Genomic DNA, 16,866 nt, shown 5'->3' with positions numbered 1-16,866 from the left:
CACAAACAAGGTCAGGGGTCATTTTTAATGGCAAAGGAAAAATACAGAAGCTGCTGTAAAAAAAAAGAGTTTTTATTGAAGTAAATACTGTCATCTATTTGCGCCATTCCTCAATTAACTGTACTAAAAAACATTACAAGAGATTTATTTTGTAAATACCTCATGAGATTCATACTTAGTAAAAAAATCAGATAATGGAAAACTTTGACTTTTAAAGTTCAACCATGTGTAAGTTATTCAAATTGACTTTCAACTAGTTAAAAGTAATTTCTTCTACTCTTCCCTAGGTTTTAACCATTTGAAAAATTTTTCCCTAAGCCTTTCCAACATTAATTTGCTTCTTATTTCAAGACCAAGCATGGAAATTCTAGCTCAAAACTAAAATTTTTCAAAAAGCTAAAAAGTATACTGAGGCATGTTATTCTATTGCTTTCAGAATACAACATAGCTTACAGTGTCTACTGACACAAATGATACGGCTTATATTAACTCTTTAAAAGCATTCAATTGCATCATTATTATAGTTGTGCATATTTAGATATTAATTATCTCCAGTCATACTATGAAGAATTCGTCTCTATACTGTACAACACAGCCTAAGAAAAACAATTTTTCCAACAAGATTATTTAGGATGAAGAAAAATGTGAAATGCAGATGTGGTTTTAACAAGACTCAACAACACACACTCTTTCATCTACTGAACTAATGCAAAAGTTTTGGACAGTTTTATGGCATTATCTTCACTGAAATGTGGAGACTCATTCCTTTATTGGCCTTACATGTTTTTTTGTTTGTTTTTGTTTTGTCTCCTTGACGAATACCAGCTTGCCTTCTGTAGGTGCTGGGAAATATGAAAATCAACCCCTCTCTGACATACACACATACAATCCCTGTCCCAGTCTTAATCAAGTGAGGAGGATTCACCATGTAAACTAATCCAAATATACAATAAGCAAAGTAGAAGAGTGTAAAAGTTATTCTGGAAACCTGAAAGAAAGAACTCAACCTGAAAGAGACTCGACAGTCAAGGAATTGTATTTACTGAGGTGTCTCTTAAAAGATGGCCACTATCAATACCAAATTATACTTCGGGACCATTTTACCACCTCCTTTCCATGTATTATAAATGTTACAGGGTCAACAGTAAGCATGCACTTTTCAGTGCAACGAGCATTGCTCCTATTAAAAACCTTCTCAGATTGGTACTGAGTTCTCACCCTGTTCTTACCACTCTCATTTCCAGGTGGAGGAGGCCTTGTAGAAGTCTAAGACAAAATGAAGTTAGTAAGGACACTGTAGATGGAACTTTGGAAGAAAACTGCTTTCTTTCATCTCATGTTGCTTTCTTTCATGTCATGGGCTGATGAAATTGGTGGGTGCCTTCAGCGTGGGGGAGCCCCCTGCCATTCATAGGGCTAACAAGAACAACTATATTTATGCCTACATCCAGGGATAGTTTCATTACCCCCAGTGTTTCTGATGCAGAAACGGAATGAATGGGGAACTATTCAGCTAAAGAAGCAAGTAGAGCTCATATCTTGAAGAGCCTTATGTTTTCCTTTGAAGACAACGTTAAGTCACTGAAAGGTTTTAAGTAGGAAAATAATATTTTTTGTTAGTATTTGTGTTCCAGATATATCAGTTTTGTGGAAAGGCATAGAATGATTGGAAGAAGGAGAGACTGCAGATAGATATGTTAAAAACTATTGCAAATAAATCAATGAAGGAGAGCAGAGAATAGCTTTGGGAGACAGACTTGATAACTGATTTGATGAAGTAAAAGAGAAAAGAAAATATGTGAGAATTTTTTTTCAGTGTTTGAAGTTTTATTTTGGTATATGATTTAACAAATATTGTTTCCCCAAATATTTAATTATTCCCACATCGTTTTTGAATAATTACTTGTTCTCCCACTGATTTGAAATGTGGGAAGCTATTATTTGTTGACTTTGGGCACTGTGTTGAAAATATCTTACATATACATATACACATATATACATATATACATATATGTAAATGTATAAAATTGCTTTTAATCTTCACAACAACTCATTAGGGTAGAAATTATTATTCCCATTCTATACAATTTTTTAAACTGCCCAGGATTATCCCACGGTTAATCATTACTAGAGTTCTTGCTATTTTAATAAGGAAAACATTATTGTAGAACACACAGACTACTTTTAAAGCATTATGCAAATGCATACTTCAATTTTCATAACATATTCAACTAATTTCCATTCAATTAACATGTATCAAACTCTTACTGTGTGGAGAACACAAAGCACTAAAAGGTACAATCCTTGCCTTCAAAACACTTTCAGTTATGAAAATAAGACATATAAATATGGAAAGTGAAATGAATCAAAACTATACAATTGGAGCCAAATGAATATAGGCAGTAATTACCAGAGAAAAGAATTTATACAAGTTGGATCACTGGGGAAAGAATCAGAGGAGGGGCTGAGATTGAGTTAGGCCTTGAACATAAAATACGAAGTAGAAAAGATGCGAGAAGCCTATGAGCTGAAATGCCTGGCACAGAGTAGATGCTCAATTAAAAAATGAGCCCCAAAGTAAGAGGTACAACAGGATCAAAGAAATGAGCAAGCAAAATTCAAGAACTAGCCTGTAGTTGAACCCATTTCATCTAGTAGCAAAAATTATTTAGAAGGCTGATTATGGTCTATCGATGACCTCAAATACCAACATAAGCAATTTGTACATAATTATGTCTTTAAATATACGCTCAATTACCTATCCTAAAAAAATGAACTATCTAGAATATAAAACCCCTTCTGAAACCATCATCTATTTTCTCTCATCTAAATTGTTAAAAACTAGTGATAATCTTAAATCCTTCTACACTTTAGTTCTCAATCCATATATTTTTGGGGAAATGTTTTATAAATTTACTAACGACCTCTGAATTGCCAAATTTTAATGAACATATATCTGCAACAGCTGCCTCTGTTAATGATTTTCTTCTTCTCTAATTATATCTATACATTCTCTTGGCTTTTCTTAAAACAGCTGTCCTGGTTCTCCTTATACCTTGTTCATGCCAACTTTATTATCTGTTTCTGCAATAGGCTGTTCCACCTTCCTTCATCCATCCCTTCCTTAAATATTGGTATTCCTTGGCGTCTAATCCTTGGCACTTGGTTCTTCTCCTTCTATTCACTTTATCTGAATGATCTTATCCAATCTCATGGTTCAGCAACCATACACAAACTAATATATTCCAAATCAGTGACTGTAGCCTAGACCTCTTCTACTGTTTTTTTTTTTTTTTGAGCAATTCTCCCTAGCTGTCCCACAAAAAGCTCCATCTTCACATGTACAAAATGTAATTTATCTTCTTTCTTCCAAAAGCTGCTTCTACTCCTGGTGTTCTTATATCACTTAGTGACACTCAGTCACCCGGACTACAAATATGAAAGTAACCTTGATTTTTCCATCCCTTTCACCCTCCACGGCCAATAAATCATGAAGATCTTTTCCTTTAAACTCCTAGGTCTACATGTCTTTCTATTATAAGAGCTTCTCAATCAGTCTCCCAGGCTCTAGTCCTCTGCTAACGAAATTCGTTCTCTATCTAGTTTCCAGTAGCATTCAATACAGGCAATCTGTAGTATTCATTCCTTGTATTTGAAGTATAGTAAGTATTTATTAATTATATACTATGTTTTAGGGGCTGAAAATATAACAGGGAACAAGAGAAGCATGCTTTGATGTGGATATATGGATGTATGAATGAATGTGGATGGATGGATGTATGAATGTACAGATAGATGGATGGATGGATGGATGGATGGATGGATGGGTGGATGGATGCCAGTATGATCTCAATCCTAGGCTTCAGATCTTTCGTGGTTTTCTGACTCCTGCAGCATATGTCTAAACATATTTCCCTGAATTGGTCTCATGTCCTCAAAGTACTACTCACTTGTCACTTCCTACCATATACATCATTCTTAACACTTAACTGTTTATAGGTCCATGCCTACCCTATTTTATCTCTTGCTTTCTGGTCTTTAGGCTTTTTTTTCTGCTTGGAATAGTCTGTCTGTATCCCTTCAGCCCAATCACTTCTTCGATTGTATAGCTGCCTTTATCCTTTAGGTTGACTTGAGACCCCTCACACTAAGAATCCTTTCCTGATACTTCAACACTCTTGGATTTAAAGTAATTCCTTTTCCAAAGACTTCTCTTAAAATGTGATGCATATCTGTATATTACCACTGCTTATATCCTTATTCTGTCTGTTCGGGCTGATACAACAAAATACCATGAACTGAGTGGCTTATAAAGAACAAACATTTGTTTCTCACAGTTCTGGAGGCTGGGAAGCCTTTTGATGAATAAATGGTGCATTCTTTCTGTGTCCTCACACTGTACAAGAAGCAAGGCAGCTCTCTGGGGCCACTCTTGTAAGGACTTTGCCCTCATGACCTAACCACCTCCTATTAACTTGAAGGTGAGGATTTTAGCATATGAATTTTGGGGGAAAATAAACATTCAGACCATAGCAATCCCATTCTCCCCAACTAGACTAAGAGCATCCTAAAGGGAGGAATTATGTCTTACTCATCTTGAAATCCCTACCTAGTCCCTAGCACAATGCCTGACACACTTAAGCCTATTAAAATGTTTATTGACTGAATAAATGAAGGAAGAATTCATTTAAGAAGTTAACAAATATCAAATACAAGAGACAAATCTTGGCATATCAAAAGCTTAAGGTTTAGTAGAAAAAACATAAGACAATAATTATACAAATAAGTATTAGTTTTTTGTGCACGGTTTAATTCAAACAAATACTATGTTGAGTTGCAAATGTTAAAAGGAAGAACAGATAATGAAACGGGACAGAGAGGCCTAGAATTTAGGGGTAGGAGGAAATCAGGACCCAGAGAAGGTAGTTAAAGAATAAAATAATCTCTTTAAACATATTTTCATATAACAATAATTCTTTTATAATATTCCATAATTTATCTCTTGTAAATCTTGATTTTATAGACAATTCTTATCCTCTTAGGTATGAAAATTAAGTAATATGCACTTCCAAAGTCTTAAAATGATTTCTGTTCATCAACAAGAATCTTTTTATTATGATTTCATTAAAGCACCTGCACTTGGTCATTGTATCCACTAGAAAATAAGATGTTACATATAAACATATAATCAAAACAAAATCATTCTTCACTGTGATTGTTTCATATCATTTTATACTTTCTTAAATCCAACCAAGATGAAATTTGTTTCCTTATGGCAATAAGTTCAGCTATACTTTTTTCCTCATTATAAGTAGTTACATTTATAACAACTCTCCTACAGCATCTTGAGCAACCAAGAACAAGTGATTTGCTATACACAAGTAAAGGTGAAGGAGTTTCTAAATGCGGAAGATCTGTACAGTCTTTTTAGATTTGCTAGAATAGTATAATATGACTTTAACATTTGAAACTTTTTATGAGAAATGCTAATATTTTGTATTAAATTTCATAGAATGGTAAGTAATGAATGGGAATATTTCATATACATTTTATTCGAGAGAGTAAAATAAATTAGCTCTTGTTTGACTGTATAGATATTTTAAAATAAGATAATATAAGGTAATTGTTAGTTCTTAACTGCTTTGTCACAGCTAACTATTTTCAATAAGAGATTTTTTTAAATAAAATATATTTTTATGACTTCTTAATGTAGCTTAGCAAATGAAAACTTTATCCTATTTAATTTAATAGTTACCTAGTTGGCTAGTTTAGAAAGAGATTAATTTATGAACTCTTTAAGAAACATCTCTCAGAATGCAAAGACCTTTCTGCATATAAAAAATACATTGTTCTTCATCTCCTTGCCCATAAATTGGAGAATGTGATTATCAATAAAACTTCTTGGATTAATTATCTAAGAAATCTGAGTATCCCTGAAAAGGTGACAATGAATCAAATATGTCTTCTTTTCCTTCTGTATTCCCGCCTGACTGCTAAGGCATCATTTAAGGTATTGCACAATAACTCATTTTAAGCTGCTTAACAAGAATCATGAATTATGGAACTGCTTCTATATCCAGCTCTATCTTGGAATACTATATCTACATTTTGCCTCTGTGTCTTATGAAGAAATGAATGGTCCTGAGAAAATTCATCCAAAATGTTTCAAGTATTAGAAAGTAGGAATTTGGAAGAGGGGCATTCGCATAAGCCACTTAAGACCAAATTAAATGCAATTTCTCTTTTATTTCCCACTTTTAATATTAAGGCTTAGCAACCATTTAATTTGCTGACTCCCTTTCTAGCCATTGCACCTTTCTCTCTTATCTGGGCTTTTGGCAGACATCATACACCTCCTGAGTGTATCCAGGGTCTGAAGTTCACAGGTGAGAATAGGAAGCTTCCTAAATCACTACAATGGTAAGCCTATGAGATACACATTTAGAATGATTGCTGGCCTAGAGATTCCTACTAAAATAATAAATGTTAAACCTCTAGAAGTTAATAAATGTTGTCATTAACATGAATGAATATGAAAAAATACATAATATAAATGTCTTGAATGGTCAGAGGCATAGTGACCTAGAATAGAAAAACTCTTGACATCCTTTTCATTATGACATATTTAATAGTTTCACAACAGGAGTATATATTTAATGAATAATAATGATATTTTATATTTATACAATAATTTGACTTCTTTAGAAATGCATATACTCATCCCATCTACATTTTACAATCTCCTTATAAAGTATGTAGAGCAGACATTACTGTTGCTGCCTGAAAGAAGAAAAAGATAAAACACAGAGAGGAAGATGACTTGCCCAAGCGCACAGAATAATATGAAATGGAACTGTGACTACTAAGGTCTTCTGACCCCTTGTTTCATTGTATTTTTTTTTCTGATAGAATTCATTAAAGCCAGACAATTAGTTTCTGATTTCAAGTCTTATGAATGCTAATTCATAGATAAATTGGGCCACTCCATTTTGAAAGTTTTAAATTCTCCATTAACAAACTCAGAGAGCATTAGAATTTAGATGCAAACTCTCAGGTGCAAAATGTTCAGAAAGAAACTAAAGTAAAATATCACATACTAGAAATGGAACTGGTTACATGAAAAATTCATTTGGGGCAATATGTGCATACAAAAATATTCATTGTAGCATGGTTTGAAACTGTAAATGCAGTAGAAATACTTAAATGTCCATTAGTGGGGAAACCAAATAAAATACGATGTATCCATCATAAGGAAATATAGAATAATTTACATCTGAAAGTATGGAGGAAGAAGATATCCATAATGTATTTTTCACACATGTAAGTAGTTTGTCGTCTATGTAGCATATATCCTCAGGTATATTATATGATATACAGTACATATCATAAATATACATAGTATATGTATCATATTATTCATATTACAATACACAGGCTATTTTGCTACATATTACACATCTATATCTAAATATTTTTATATAAATATATATAACAGATTCATATTTACAGGTATACCTAGCTCTGGAAAAACATGTATAAAATTAATGGTAGTTACGCCTGGGTAGTGGGATTATAGGAGTATGTGAGTGAAGGCAGATAACTTTTAATTTGTTTTCTACAATTCTCCATTGTTTGAGGTTTTTGCAATCAGAAAGTGCTACCTTTAATATATTAAAAAAATATATGAAGGGTATTATGAGCTGACTATATAGACAGGTTTAAGAAATGTTTGAGTATACTCTTTGAAAATAGAGCCAAAATCAATTATTAGGGAAATAGTACTGTCTGAAAAGTTGCTGTAGTTCTTTCTCACCTGACTTTTCTCTTTTCACTCTTGGAATGTGGAAATGGCAGCTGGATAAGGTATCTAAGACCATAAGATGTAAGCTACAATTTGTGGAAAGCCGTATAATCAGTAAGAGAGCAGGCCTTAGACTGGATATCATGGAGTTACCATATAAGCAATGCTTAGATTATTACGCAAGTAAAAAATATTCTTTCATCACGTTTAAGCTAGTACTATTTTGGCCTTTTACAGCAGCTAAACCTGTATCCAAATTAATGCAGCATCCTATTCCACATGACATTTCAAAATCAGGACTTTTTAAGTCCTTACGGAAAATAATTATCTATTGTAGAGTTTGAAGCAAAATGTTTTATCTTAGCTTGTTTTACTAAATATTTTTCTGCTTCCATACTTTCCAATCAATCTTATGACATAAGACTCCACTTCTAGTGGAGTCTTAGAACATGCTTACTGGAGATTACCGTTGTATAGTATCATGAACTGTTACATTTATTCAGATAAAATAATATATTGTTCTTCTGGGCTTACACTTCAGGTTGATGAACTTAGTCTGTTACTGAGATGAAATTCCATTCTTGCCGTGGCAACAAAAATAAAAACTTAGAAGTCTAAGGGTTAGGCTCAGTTATGACAAATTCATATGGTAATTCCATATTTTGAAGTCTTTTGGCTGACAGCACAGAGTGCCATTAATCACTCTTTCCATCTTATGTTTATACATCATGAAGGAGGAGACTCATGCCGAAAAGAGAATACTAAGCTGAATGAGCTTTAGGTTTAAAATGAATGACATTCTTATGTTCTTAAATGTTAAAAAGTAAATGACATGGATTAAAAGAAAAGCTAGTTATGGCCTAATAAAATCCGAGAAATTTATCAAAGAAAGAGTCTTTGCTTTTTTGTTTGCTTGTGTGTACGTATTTTGGTGGTGGCAGTGTGCATATGTTGGGGTGGAAGTTGGATTAAATGCTGGTTACTAATATAGATCAGTTATCATCTCACAGTTATAATGATTAAAATCAATTATGTGACAATATTTAATAAATAATAAAGTACAGTATAAGCTATTATTTTTATGTCAAGTTATGATACTGTGATTGCCACAACAAAGACATATCCCTTTTTCAGTAATATAATCTTAAGACAATAATGTCAACTCCATTTTCAATCAGAAGATATATTTTAATGACCTAGAAACACTTTTCTCCTGAGAAGTGGAAGATGACTGTCACCACATAATTATGGAATGTTGTATACATTTTTCAACCCAGTTCTCTTTATTTTTCAATCATTTCATAATTTTAAACCACTAATATAACTACCTCAAAAGGGAACTTAAATGACTGGCCATTCAGGTACCAAAATAATTCAATTCTTTACAAATATAAACATTTACAAAGCTTTACAACTAAATCAGGATCTCCCAAAGTCATTGGTTTATAAACTTCTGGGAAGGCAGAGGAGAGGGGAAGAGCTGGTCACAATAATTCTAACACAAAAAACACAGAAACCAGCTGAGCATGGTGGCTCATGCCTTAATCCTAACACTTTGGGAGGCCAAGATGGGTGGATCACTTGAGGTAGGAGTTCGAAACCAGGCTGGCCAACATGGTGAAACCCCATGTCTACTAAAAATACCAAAAAATTAGCAAGGCATGGTGGCAGATGCCTGTAATCCCAGCTACTCAGGAGGCTGGGGCAGGAGAATCGCTTGAACTCGGGAGGCAGAGCTTGCAGTGAACCGAGATCGTGCCACTGCACTCCAGCCTGGGCAACAGAGCGAGACTCCGTCTCAAAAAAATAAAAAATAAAAACAAACAAACAAACAAAAAACAGAAGCCTAAAGACATGATTATATCCTCTTTTCTCTCTGCTTATTTACAAAGAACATACAGTATGGGATCCTGAGAACACATTTCCTATTTTGTCAGTTTGATAAAAGCGTACCATGTTGACGGTTTTTAGCTTGTGATTTTTGATTGTTTTAGCACTCTTCACCAATAACCTGTATGTCAGCTGACATAGCTGACACCGTTAAATCAGAAATTAGCATGCAGTCTCCTAAAATGCCAGACACGTGAACTCTTTGCATAAGAGATATAATGGAACCCACATGACACTCCCGTTAAACAATGAAACATGTGACATTAACTAAAAACAGGAACACATCAGCAAATATGCCTGAGGAAGTTTATGGTATTTAACTCCTAAACATTAATTTTATTGTGGTGTATGAGGAACTAATTAACTGAGAGTTTCCCTTTTTATTGGAAACGGAAATACTGTTCAGAAAACCGATGAAGAGTAAATACAGCATATTTTAAGTTTATTAAGCTTGGCTCATCGACTTCTATTTATTTAAGCTAATCTCATAAGGCAATTAAATATTTCAATCAGTAACTTTATATGGCTATTTAGCACATTTCTGAAAAATTAATCAATGTTTTAAAATGCAGAATGAGGATGTGAATATATTTCTAGTTTTATACAGCCAAAACAGTGACTAACTACATTTTCTAAAACTCATATGATGTTTTCCAACATGAGCTCTAATAAAAGGACAAGTAAAAAACAACAACAGAAAAAGTTTAAAACTGGCCAGGCATGGTGGCTCACACCTGTAATCCCAGCACTTTGGGAGGTGGGTGGATCGCGTGAGGGCAGGAGTTTGAAACCAGCCTAGGCAACATGGCGAAATGCCATCCCTACTAAAAATACAAAAATTAGCTGGGCGTGGTGGTGCATGCCTGTAGTCCCAGCTACTCGGGAGGCTGAGGCAGGAGAATCTCTTGAACCCGGGAGGTGGAGGTTGCAGTGAGCCGAGATCATGCCACTGCACTGTAGCCTGGGTGACAGAGTGAGACTGTCTCCAAAAAATGAAAAAAAGAAAAGAAAAAGTTTAAAACTTGGTGATTACAATAAAAACAAGTAAGGCTAAGGTTGTATTAAACCAAACAAATGTTTTCATTAGCACTTTGCTACTTTTCTACAAACAGTTATTTTCCTCAGTCAGAGGAAGCCTCATTCATGTATGGCAGAGTGAGTTTGATCCTAACTCAAAGAGAGTGAGTGATGAAATGTCATCAAATGCTAGGTGTGATTTTAAAATCCTTTTTTCCTTTCAAAACAAGATCTGTATTTTGCTCGTACTACATTATCTCAGTCTTTATCACTTGTAAATAACATAATAAGACAGGCACAATATTAGGCACCAATTCTTAGATAATCCCATTTGATCTTTGTAACAATTCAGTAAAATGGATCTTATTACACCACTGTGTAGATGAGGAAACTGAAGCTTAATAACTTACATTAGGACAATCAAAACATCAGAACGAGGTAAAATCTGATCCCAAGTCCAGGCTCTCTCCTTCAAAGTACCTCTCTATTTGTAGTTGCCTATTTGAGATTGCATTAATTAAATCAAAACAAATAAACCAAATATTGAATGCTTGAAATCATATTGACAAAGGAATCAATTGGTATAAACAAGTAATTGATTATCTTCATAATACTGTACATAGCACTGTTAAGTGGAAAATAAATTTTGTTATAATATTCTGTTCTGTGGTTGGCAGTATAATAGGTGAAAGACAATAACTTCCAGCTTAAAAAAAATCACAGTAATTTTTAAAACAACTCTAGGACAAAAGTTTCCAAACTTTCTTTGATTAAGGCACCATTGATGGTTCAATAATTGTTTCATGGGACTCTTAAAAACAAAGGAAATATCCAACTGCTCAATTTTATTTAGTAAAGTCCAAAGAACTTATCTATGATAGTTCACATAGTGTCCAATAGATGCCTCTGTATTTTCTCTAAAATTTTAAAATATCCTGTGCCCCTATGAATTAGCTACAGCACCCTGGGAACCTTGGCACACAGTTTGAGAACCATGGCACTAGGCACATGTCGAAATGTTCTTGGTAAATATTCTCTATCTGTAGCTATATTTCATATTCAGTTTGATACTTTGAGCCACTCTTTTATGATCAAGCCAGCTCTTTTATAATTGTTTGTTTTATACTGCATATAGTAAATGGATTATTTTATTGGATTTTGCCAATCATGCAGATTTTTAAAATTTCCACATAAAATATCTTCCTGTTAAAATTTGTAAACCATCTAATGGTTACAATTATATGACTGTAAACCATCTAATGGTTACAATTATACCCAAACAGAAAAGAGAGGGGCAGAGGACTGCAGTCTCTAGTAATAAAACAATCATCTCTAATTTCTACCTCTAAAATATGTACGCTAAAGAAATAGCAATGATCCTGAACATGGGGTGCAAAGAAGCCATGTGCTGCAGGAAGAGGCCTGGAGTGTGAGTGAGATAAAGTGTTTTTGACTAACCTTATATCCATCAACCACCTTTTCTCAAATGTCGCTCTCAAGTATAAAATTTTAGGCTGACACCAACATGAACATTCAAAATTATCTTCCTTTAAAGTCAATTTTTTGTAAAGTAGGATTTGCTCTAGGATGACCAAAAGCAGTATCTTTCCAAAAACATAAAACTGTTCTACAGGTGTCAAAGGCATTCATATTTTACTTCAAAAATATGTATCTGACACAAGCTTCACAGCTCACATGTTGAAGTCTTTGATAAATAGTTTAGGATACTACTCAGACTTTCCAGCAGGAGCAAATGGACTGTGTTCTTGGACTCTTCAACCATCCACTGTGTACTTGAACCAATTCATTTGTATACCCAGTTATTTTATTAATTCAGACTTGAAACTTTAGTTACTTAGTTGTTCAAACTTAAAGGGCTGCAATAATTATTTTCTGATCAAAATGAGCTATTATCCAAAAATATAATTAAGAATTGAGATTTTAAATTATCTCTTATACAGTCTGGGGTGTGTTTACGTATAACAGCTAAGTTGACAGTTTTAATAGAACTGAGAAGTTCAAAATACAGATTATTCAACTAATTTTTTTCTTTCCCTGAATGAACTTGTCTCTGAATGAAGCTGACCGATTAAACCAGTGTTTTCATGTAATTATTTTCAAGTTCTATATTTATTTTATACACACACATTATATATATATATACACACACATATACATATATATATAGAGAGAGAGAGAGAGAAAGGATTTGATTCAAGAACATACATCATTTTCACCTCCTCAGAAGTTTTCAAGTATTTTTAGGATTTTAATAAGTAAGGAAAGCAATAACTAGATATGGATCCATGAAGTGGTTTCATGTGTAATTTCATTCATACCGAATGCCAAACAGAATCTGGGAGGCTGCTGATACTACATCAACATCTGTGAACTGATCCACATACTCATGGAAAAGAATGGACACCAATATTCTTCAGATTATCTTTTCTATCTGTCTAGTCAATTTTCTCTGCTGTGCCTGGCTGTGCTGCTACTAATTTACTCTTATATTGTTTAAATGATATACATTCTAGTACTCAAGAGAGGCTCAGCAACCACATTTTGTGGGTTTCCATTCCACACCATATTTCAGCTATTATATATTTCTTAAAGAAAAAAGATCTTTATGTCCAACTAAAAGCTTCTGTTTCAGAAACAGGAGATGTTAACTCAATTTACAATGATTAGGTTCCTTAAACTGTGTTTCTATTTTTTTTCCTGTTGAGTATATTTAAAGTTTCTAGTTTAGTCCCAGAGATTTTAAAATTTATTTTATGTATTTTATGAAGACATCTAGTCTAAACAGAAACGTTTATCATCCGTATGTTCAATAAATGGATTGATGAAAAGTATCTGGATTTTTTATAACAACAAATAGTATATCTTTCATATTTGCTTAAAATTGAAGTCAAGATGGGTTGGTCAGTCTCTTTTATTGAAGACTATGTAATAAAGTGAAATAATTGGCAACCGGAAAAGTTACAAATGGTTGACAACCATGAGGGGAATAAATCAGGAAATCCCACTGAAGAGCAGAAATGGCACAATTTCTTCTCCTACCTCTATTCCTTTCCTGAAATGTGACTAGGGAGGACGTCGTCTGGACTACTTTTCACTTCCACCCAGTTCTTCATTCAAACTGAGTCAAAACGCCAGGGGTCAACGAGGGTGGCACTTCCTTTTGCTACTGGCTTCTGCTTAGTTCTAGAGTTTGGTGTGATGCCAGTTTCAAGCTTGCCAGCAGCTGTAAAGGCTTTTTTTCTGTTTTATTTCCAAGGTTACAAAAGAAGTGGTATCATTTATAACTTTAAGCACTAAAAGTATGAATATCAAATGGTTAATATACTAACTATTTTGGAAATGGAAAAAATTCTCCATGCCACGTTACATGAACACTCAACAAATTTAGTATGCCAACTCTGTCAAATGAGAGTGAGGTGGAGGTGTTCTTGACCTTTTCCAGGCCTACGGTTATGCTATTGTTCATACTAAATGTGGTTTTCTCTTCAGCACACAATATTTGCTAATGGGACTTACTTCTGCAGTTGCTTTAAAAAACTTTTTTGTTTTATTGAAAATATAACTAGTCTATATGTAAATATTACAGATGCAGTCAAAGGCAACTAATGATTTTAGAAAGTGTCTTTTTTTTGTTTTTTACTAAAAACACATCTGTGGCATGTATTTAATGTGAACAGTAATTCTTGAGAAAGTAGAAACAAAACAAAAAACCTTCATGATTTAAAAATCAGAATTTAAAAAAATCAGAATTTAGTGTAGCAATAAAAATTAAAATTCTATTCATAGAATTTATTCTTAGAATGTAAAATATTTAGAATGAATATAGTATTTAATTATAAAAAAAAGTTGGTGTGTCTGGATGAGTTGATAACCTACAAAGGTAGGATGATGCGGAAAGTAATATTAGATGAATAAATTAAGAGTCCAGAGTGAGAATTCCATTTAAAACACAGGACACCAAAGTAAAGGGAAAGATTTGCAAAAGCAGTATGAAAATCTCAAAGAGCAAAGCACCACACATATGTGAATTTGTATAGTCTTGAATGCAGACCACTTTTATCTTAACTACAGAGTTGCAATCTTCTAATCTCAAATGGCTTTGCATATTTAAGAAATTACAACCCATTTCTTCAATGTGATACAGAGAAAGATTTAAAGATGAGAAATAAATGTTGAAATCCCCAATGTGAGAATTTAAAACATCACCTAAAAGAAAATGTAGAACTGACTTGTAGTAATGTTAGAATATTAGAGTTTCTCAAATAAATTAAATACTAAAGCATAACAAGATGTTAATGACACAATTTATTAACATATATGTATATACATATATATATAAGCCAAAATGCACTGGAATTTAAAAACAATATTCTGTGTAATTATCTAAAATAACATTTCACTAATTTTTCTCAGTGGTGTTCACTTTTATCAATGAAAATATTTCAATCAACTTGCTTTTACTATTTTCCTTCTGGCCATGGTGAAGATGTTCTGGAAGATATCCAGCTTAGCAATCTAGCCCCTCTTTAGAATGTGTTATTATTTTTATCTTACAGAATACAGTTGGCATTTTGACTATAATTTTTTTCAAATGATGTATTTTTTCCTAAGACTAACAATGTGCAATTTATATTTGGGTAAGAAAGAGAAAAAGGCATGAAATCACAGGCATCTGAAGTTAATAAGCAATATAAACAATTATCCTAGTATATCACGTAGCTCAAAAAATGTCTTCTATATTGCTTATGTATTCATTCATTAATTCATTCATTCAAAAACGTTGAATGGTGTATTAAAAGTTGAGATACAACAATGAGTATGACAGAATCAGCAACTGCCTTCAGAAAGTTTACAAATAAAAAGAAAATATACAGAATCCAAAGGAAGCCGGAGAAAGGGACCTAACTTAGGTCAAGTCAGGCAAGCGCTCCCTAATCTGAGCTAGAAGCACTTCACAATATGAAGGAGAGTGAATACTGATGATGCGAGTCCAGAGACAAGAAAAAGAATGGTTCGGTCTAAGAACTAAAAAGACTGGTGAGAATTTAGGCTGTAAATATTTGGAAGAGACAAATAACAGAAGGCCAACTCATTCATATTAGGAAATTTGGGTTTATCTCACTGTTAACAAGGTGGTAAAAAGCATATTCCTATGTCATTTATGCAAAAAATAAAATGAACCCACAAATTACATTCATACATTAACAATACACTGTAAATAGAAGCCAAGAAATTGAATTATAAAGAATATTGGCTTCAGAAGCACAGATTTAATCTAAGCCCTTTTAAGCACTAACACACTTCTCCACACATTCTGTGTGTTTCCTCTTTAAAATAAAAATGCTATATGGGTGATCTCATTTCTTGGTGTGGCAGTAATATTAAATTGCCTAATTTAAAGCTTTGCCCTCCACCCACTCCCAGATGAAAAATCAACAGTACTTACTACATCCAGCCTTATAGCTGAAGCCTGGAGGGAGGAGGAATCCTTGCTGGGCAGCTGCAGCCAGTGTCCGTTGATCAGGAGGGAATACGGGAATCATTAATGGCGGCAGCTGACCTTGAACCTGCTGAACGTGATAGAGCGAATCAAAGAGAAGAAGTTTCGATGCTCCATGCTTCTTCCCACCCTCCTTATTTCATGATAAAGGCAAATCATTTATTCAATTCAAAAGACTGGCATAGAAGCTTGCTGGGATACTGGGCTTGAGGATATGCTTTGGGACTACCTTAAACAGTAGAACTAGAAAATCCTAGAGCTGAAAGGTATTATTAAGTCGACTCTCTAACACGATGAATAATTTCCCTAAATGATATCCTTGGCAGTGACGAAAATATCACTACTTTGCATGATAAGCCTTTTTCTTATTGCACTAATGAAATGGCTAAAAAATTACCCCATAGAAGGAACTGAAATCGCCCTCTGCAAATCCTACTTGTTGGGACTAATTCTACCATCTAAAACAAAACTAACTAAACCTGTATCATTTTTATATATAAATAGCTCTTCATTATTTGAGGACAAATTCTCATGTTCACACATAATATTGAATTTTTAAATTATTGAATACAGTAATCGACCTGGAAGAAAGATTACAGAATAGCTAAAACTTTACTCTTTTTTTTGTTTTAATAGA

The 16,866-nt window shown here is 33.5% G+C and overlaps 1 protein-coding gene across 6 annotated transcripts in view; it reads right to left on the bottom strand.

Moving 5' to 3' along the window:
* SOX5 (SRY-box transcription factor 5) overlaps nt 1–16,866 on the bottom strand; it is a 1,026,842-nt gene that overhangs the window by 114,820 nt on the left and 895,156 nt on the right. For all 6 annotated transcript variants that reach the window (XM_031000926.3, XM_063694118.1, XM_063694117.1 and 3 more), the window contains one exon: nt 16,176–16,296. In XM_031000926.3, coding sequence (XP_030856786.1) covers nt 16,176–16,296 — 121 coding nt within the window. The remainder of the gene's footprint in view (nt 1–16,175; nt 16,297–16,866) is intronic.

The sequence above is a fragment of the Gorilla gorilla genome, chromosome 10, assembly GCF_029281585.2.
Source record: "Gorilla gorilla gorilla isolate KB3781 chromosome 10, NHGRI_mGorGor1-v2.1_pri, whole genome shotgun sequence".
NCBI classification, from domain to species: domain Eukaryota; kingdom Metazoa; phylum Chordata; class Mammalia; order Primates; family Hominidae; genus Gorilla; species Gorilla gorilla.
The sequence above is the reverse complement of the archived record's forward strand: the minus strand, read 5'-3'. Positions and strand labels throughout refer to the sequence as shown.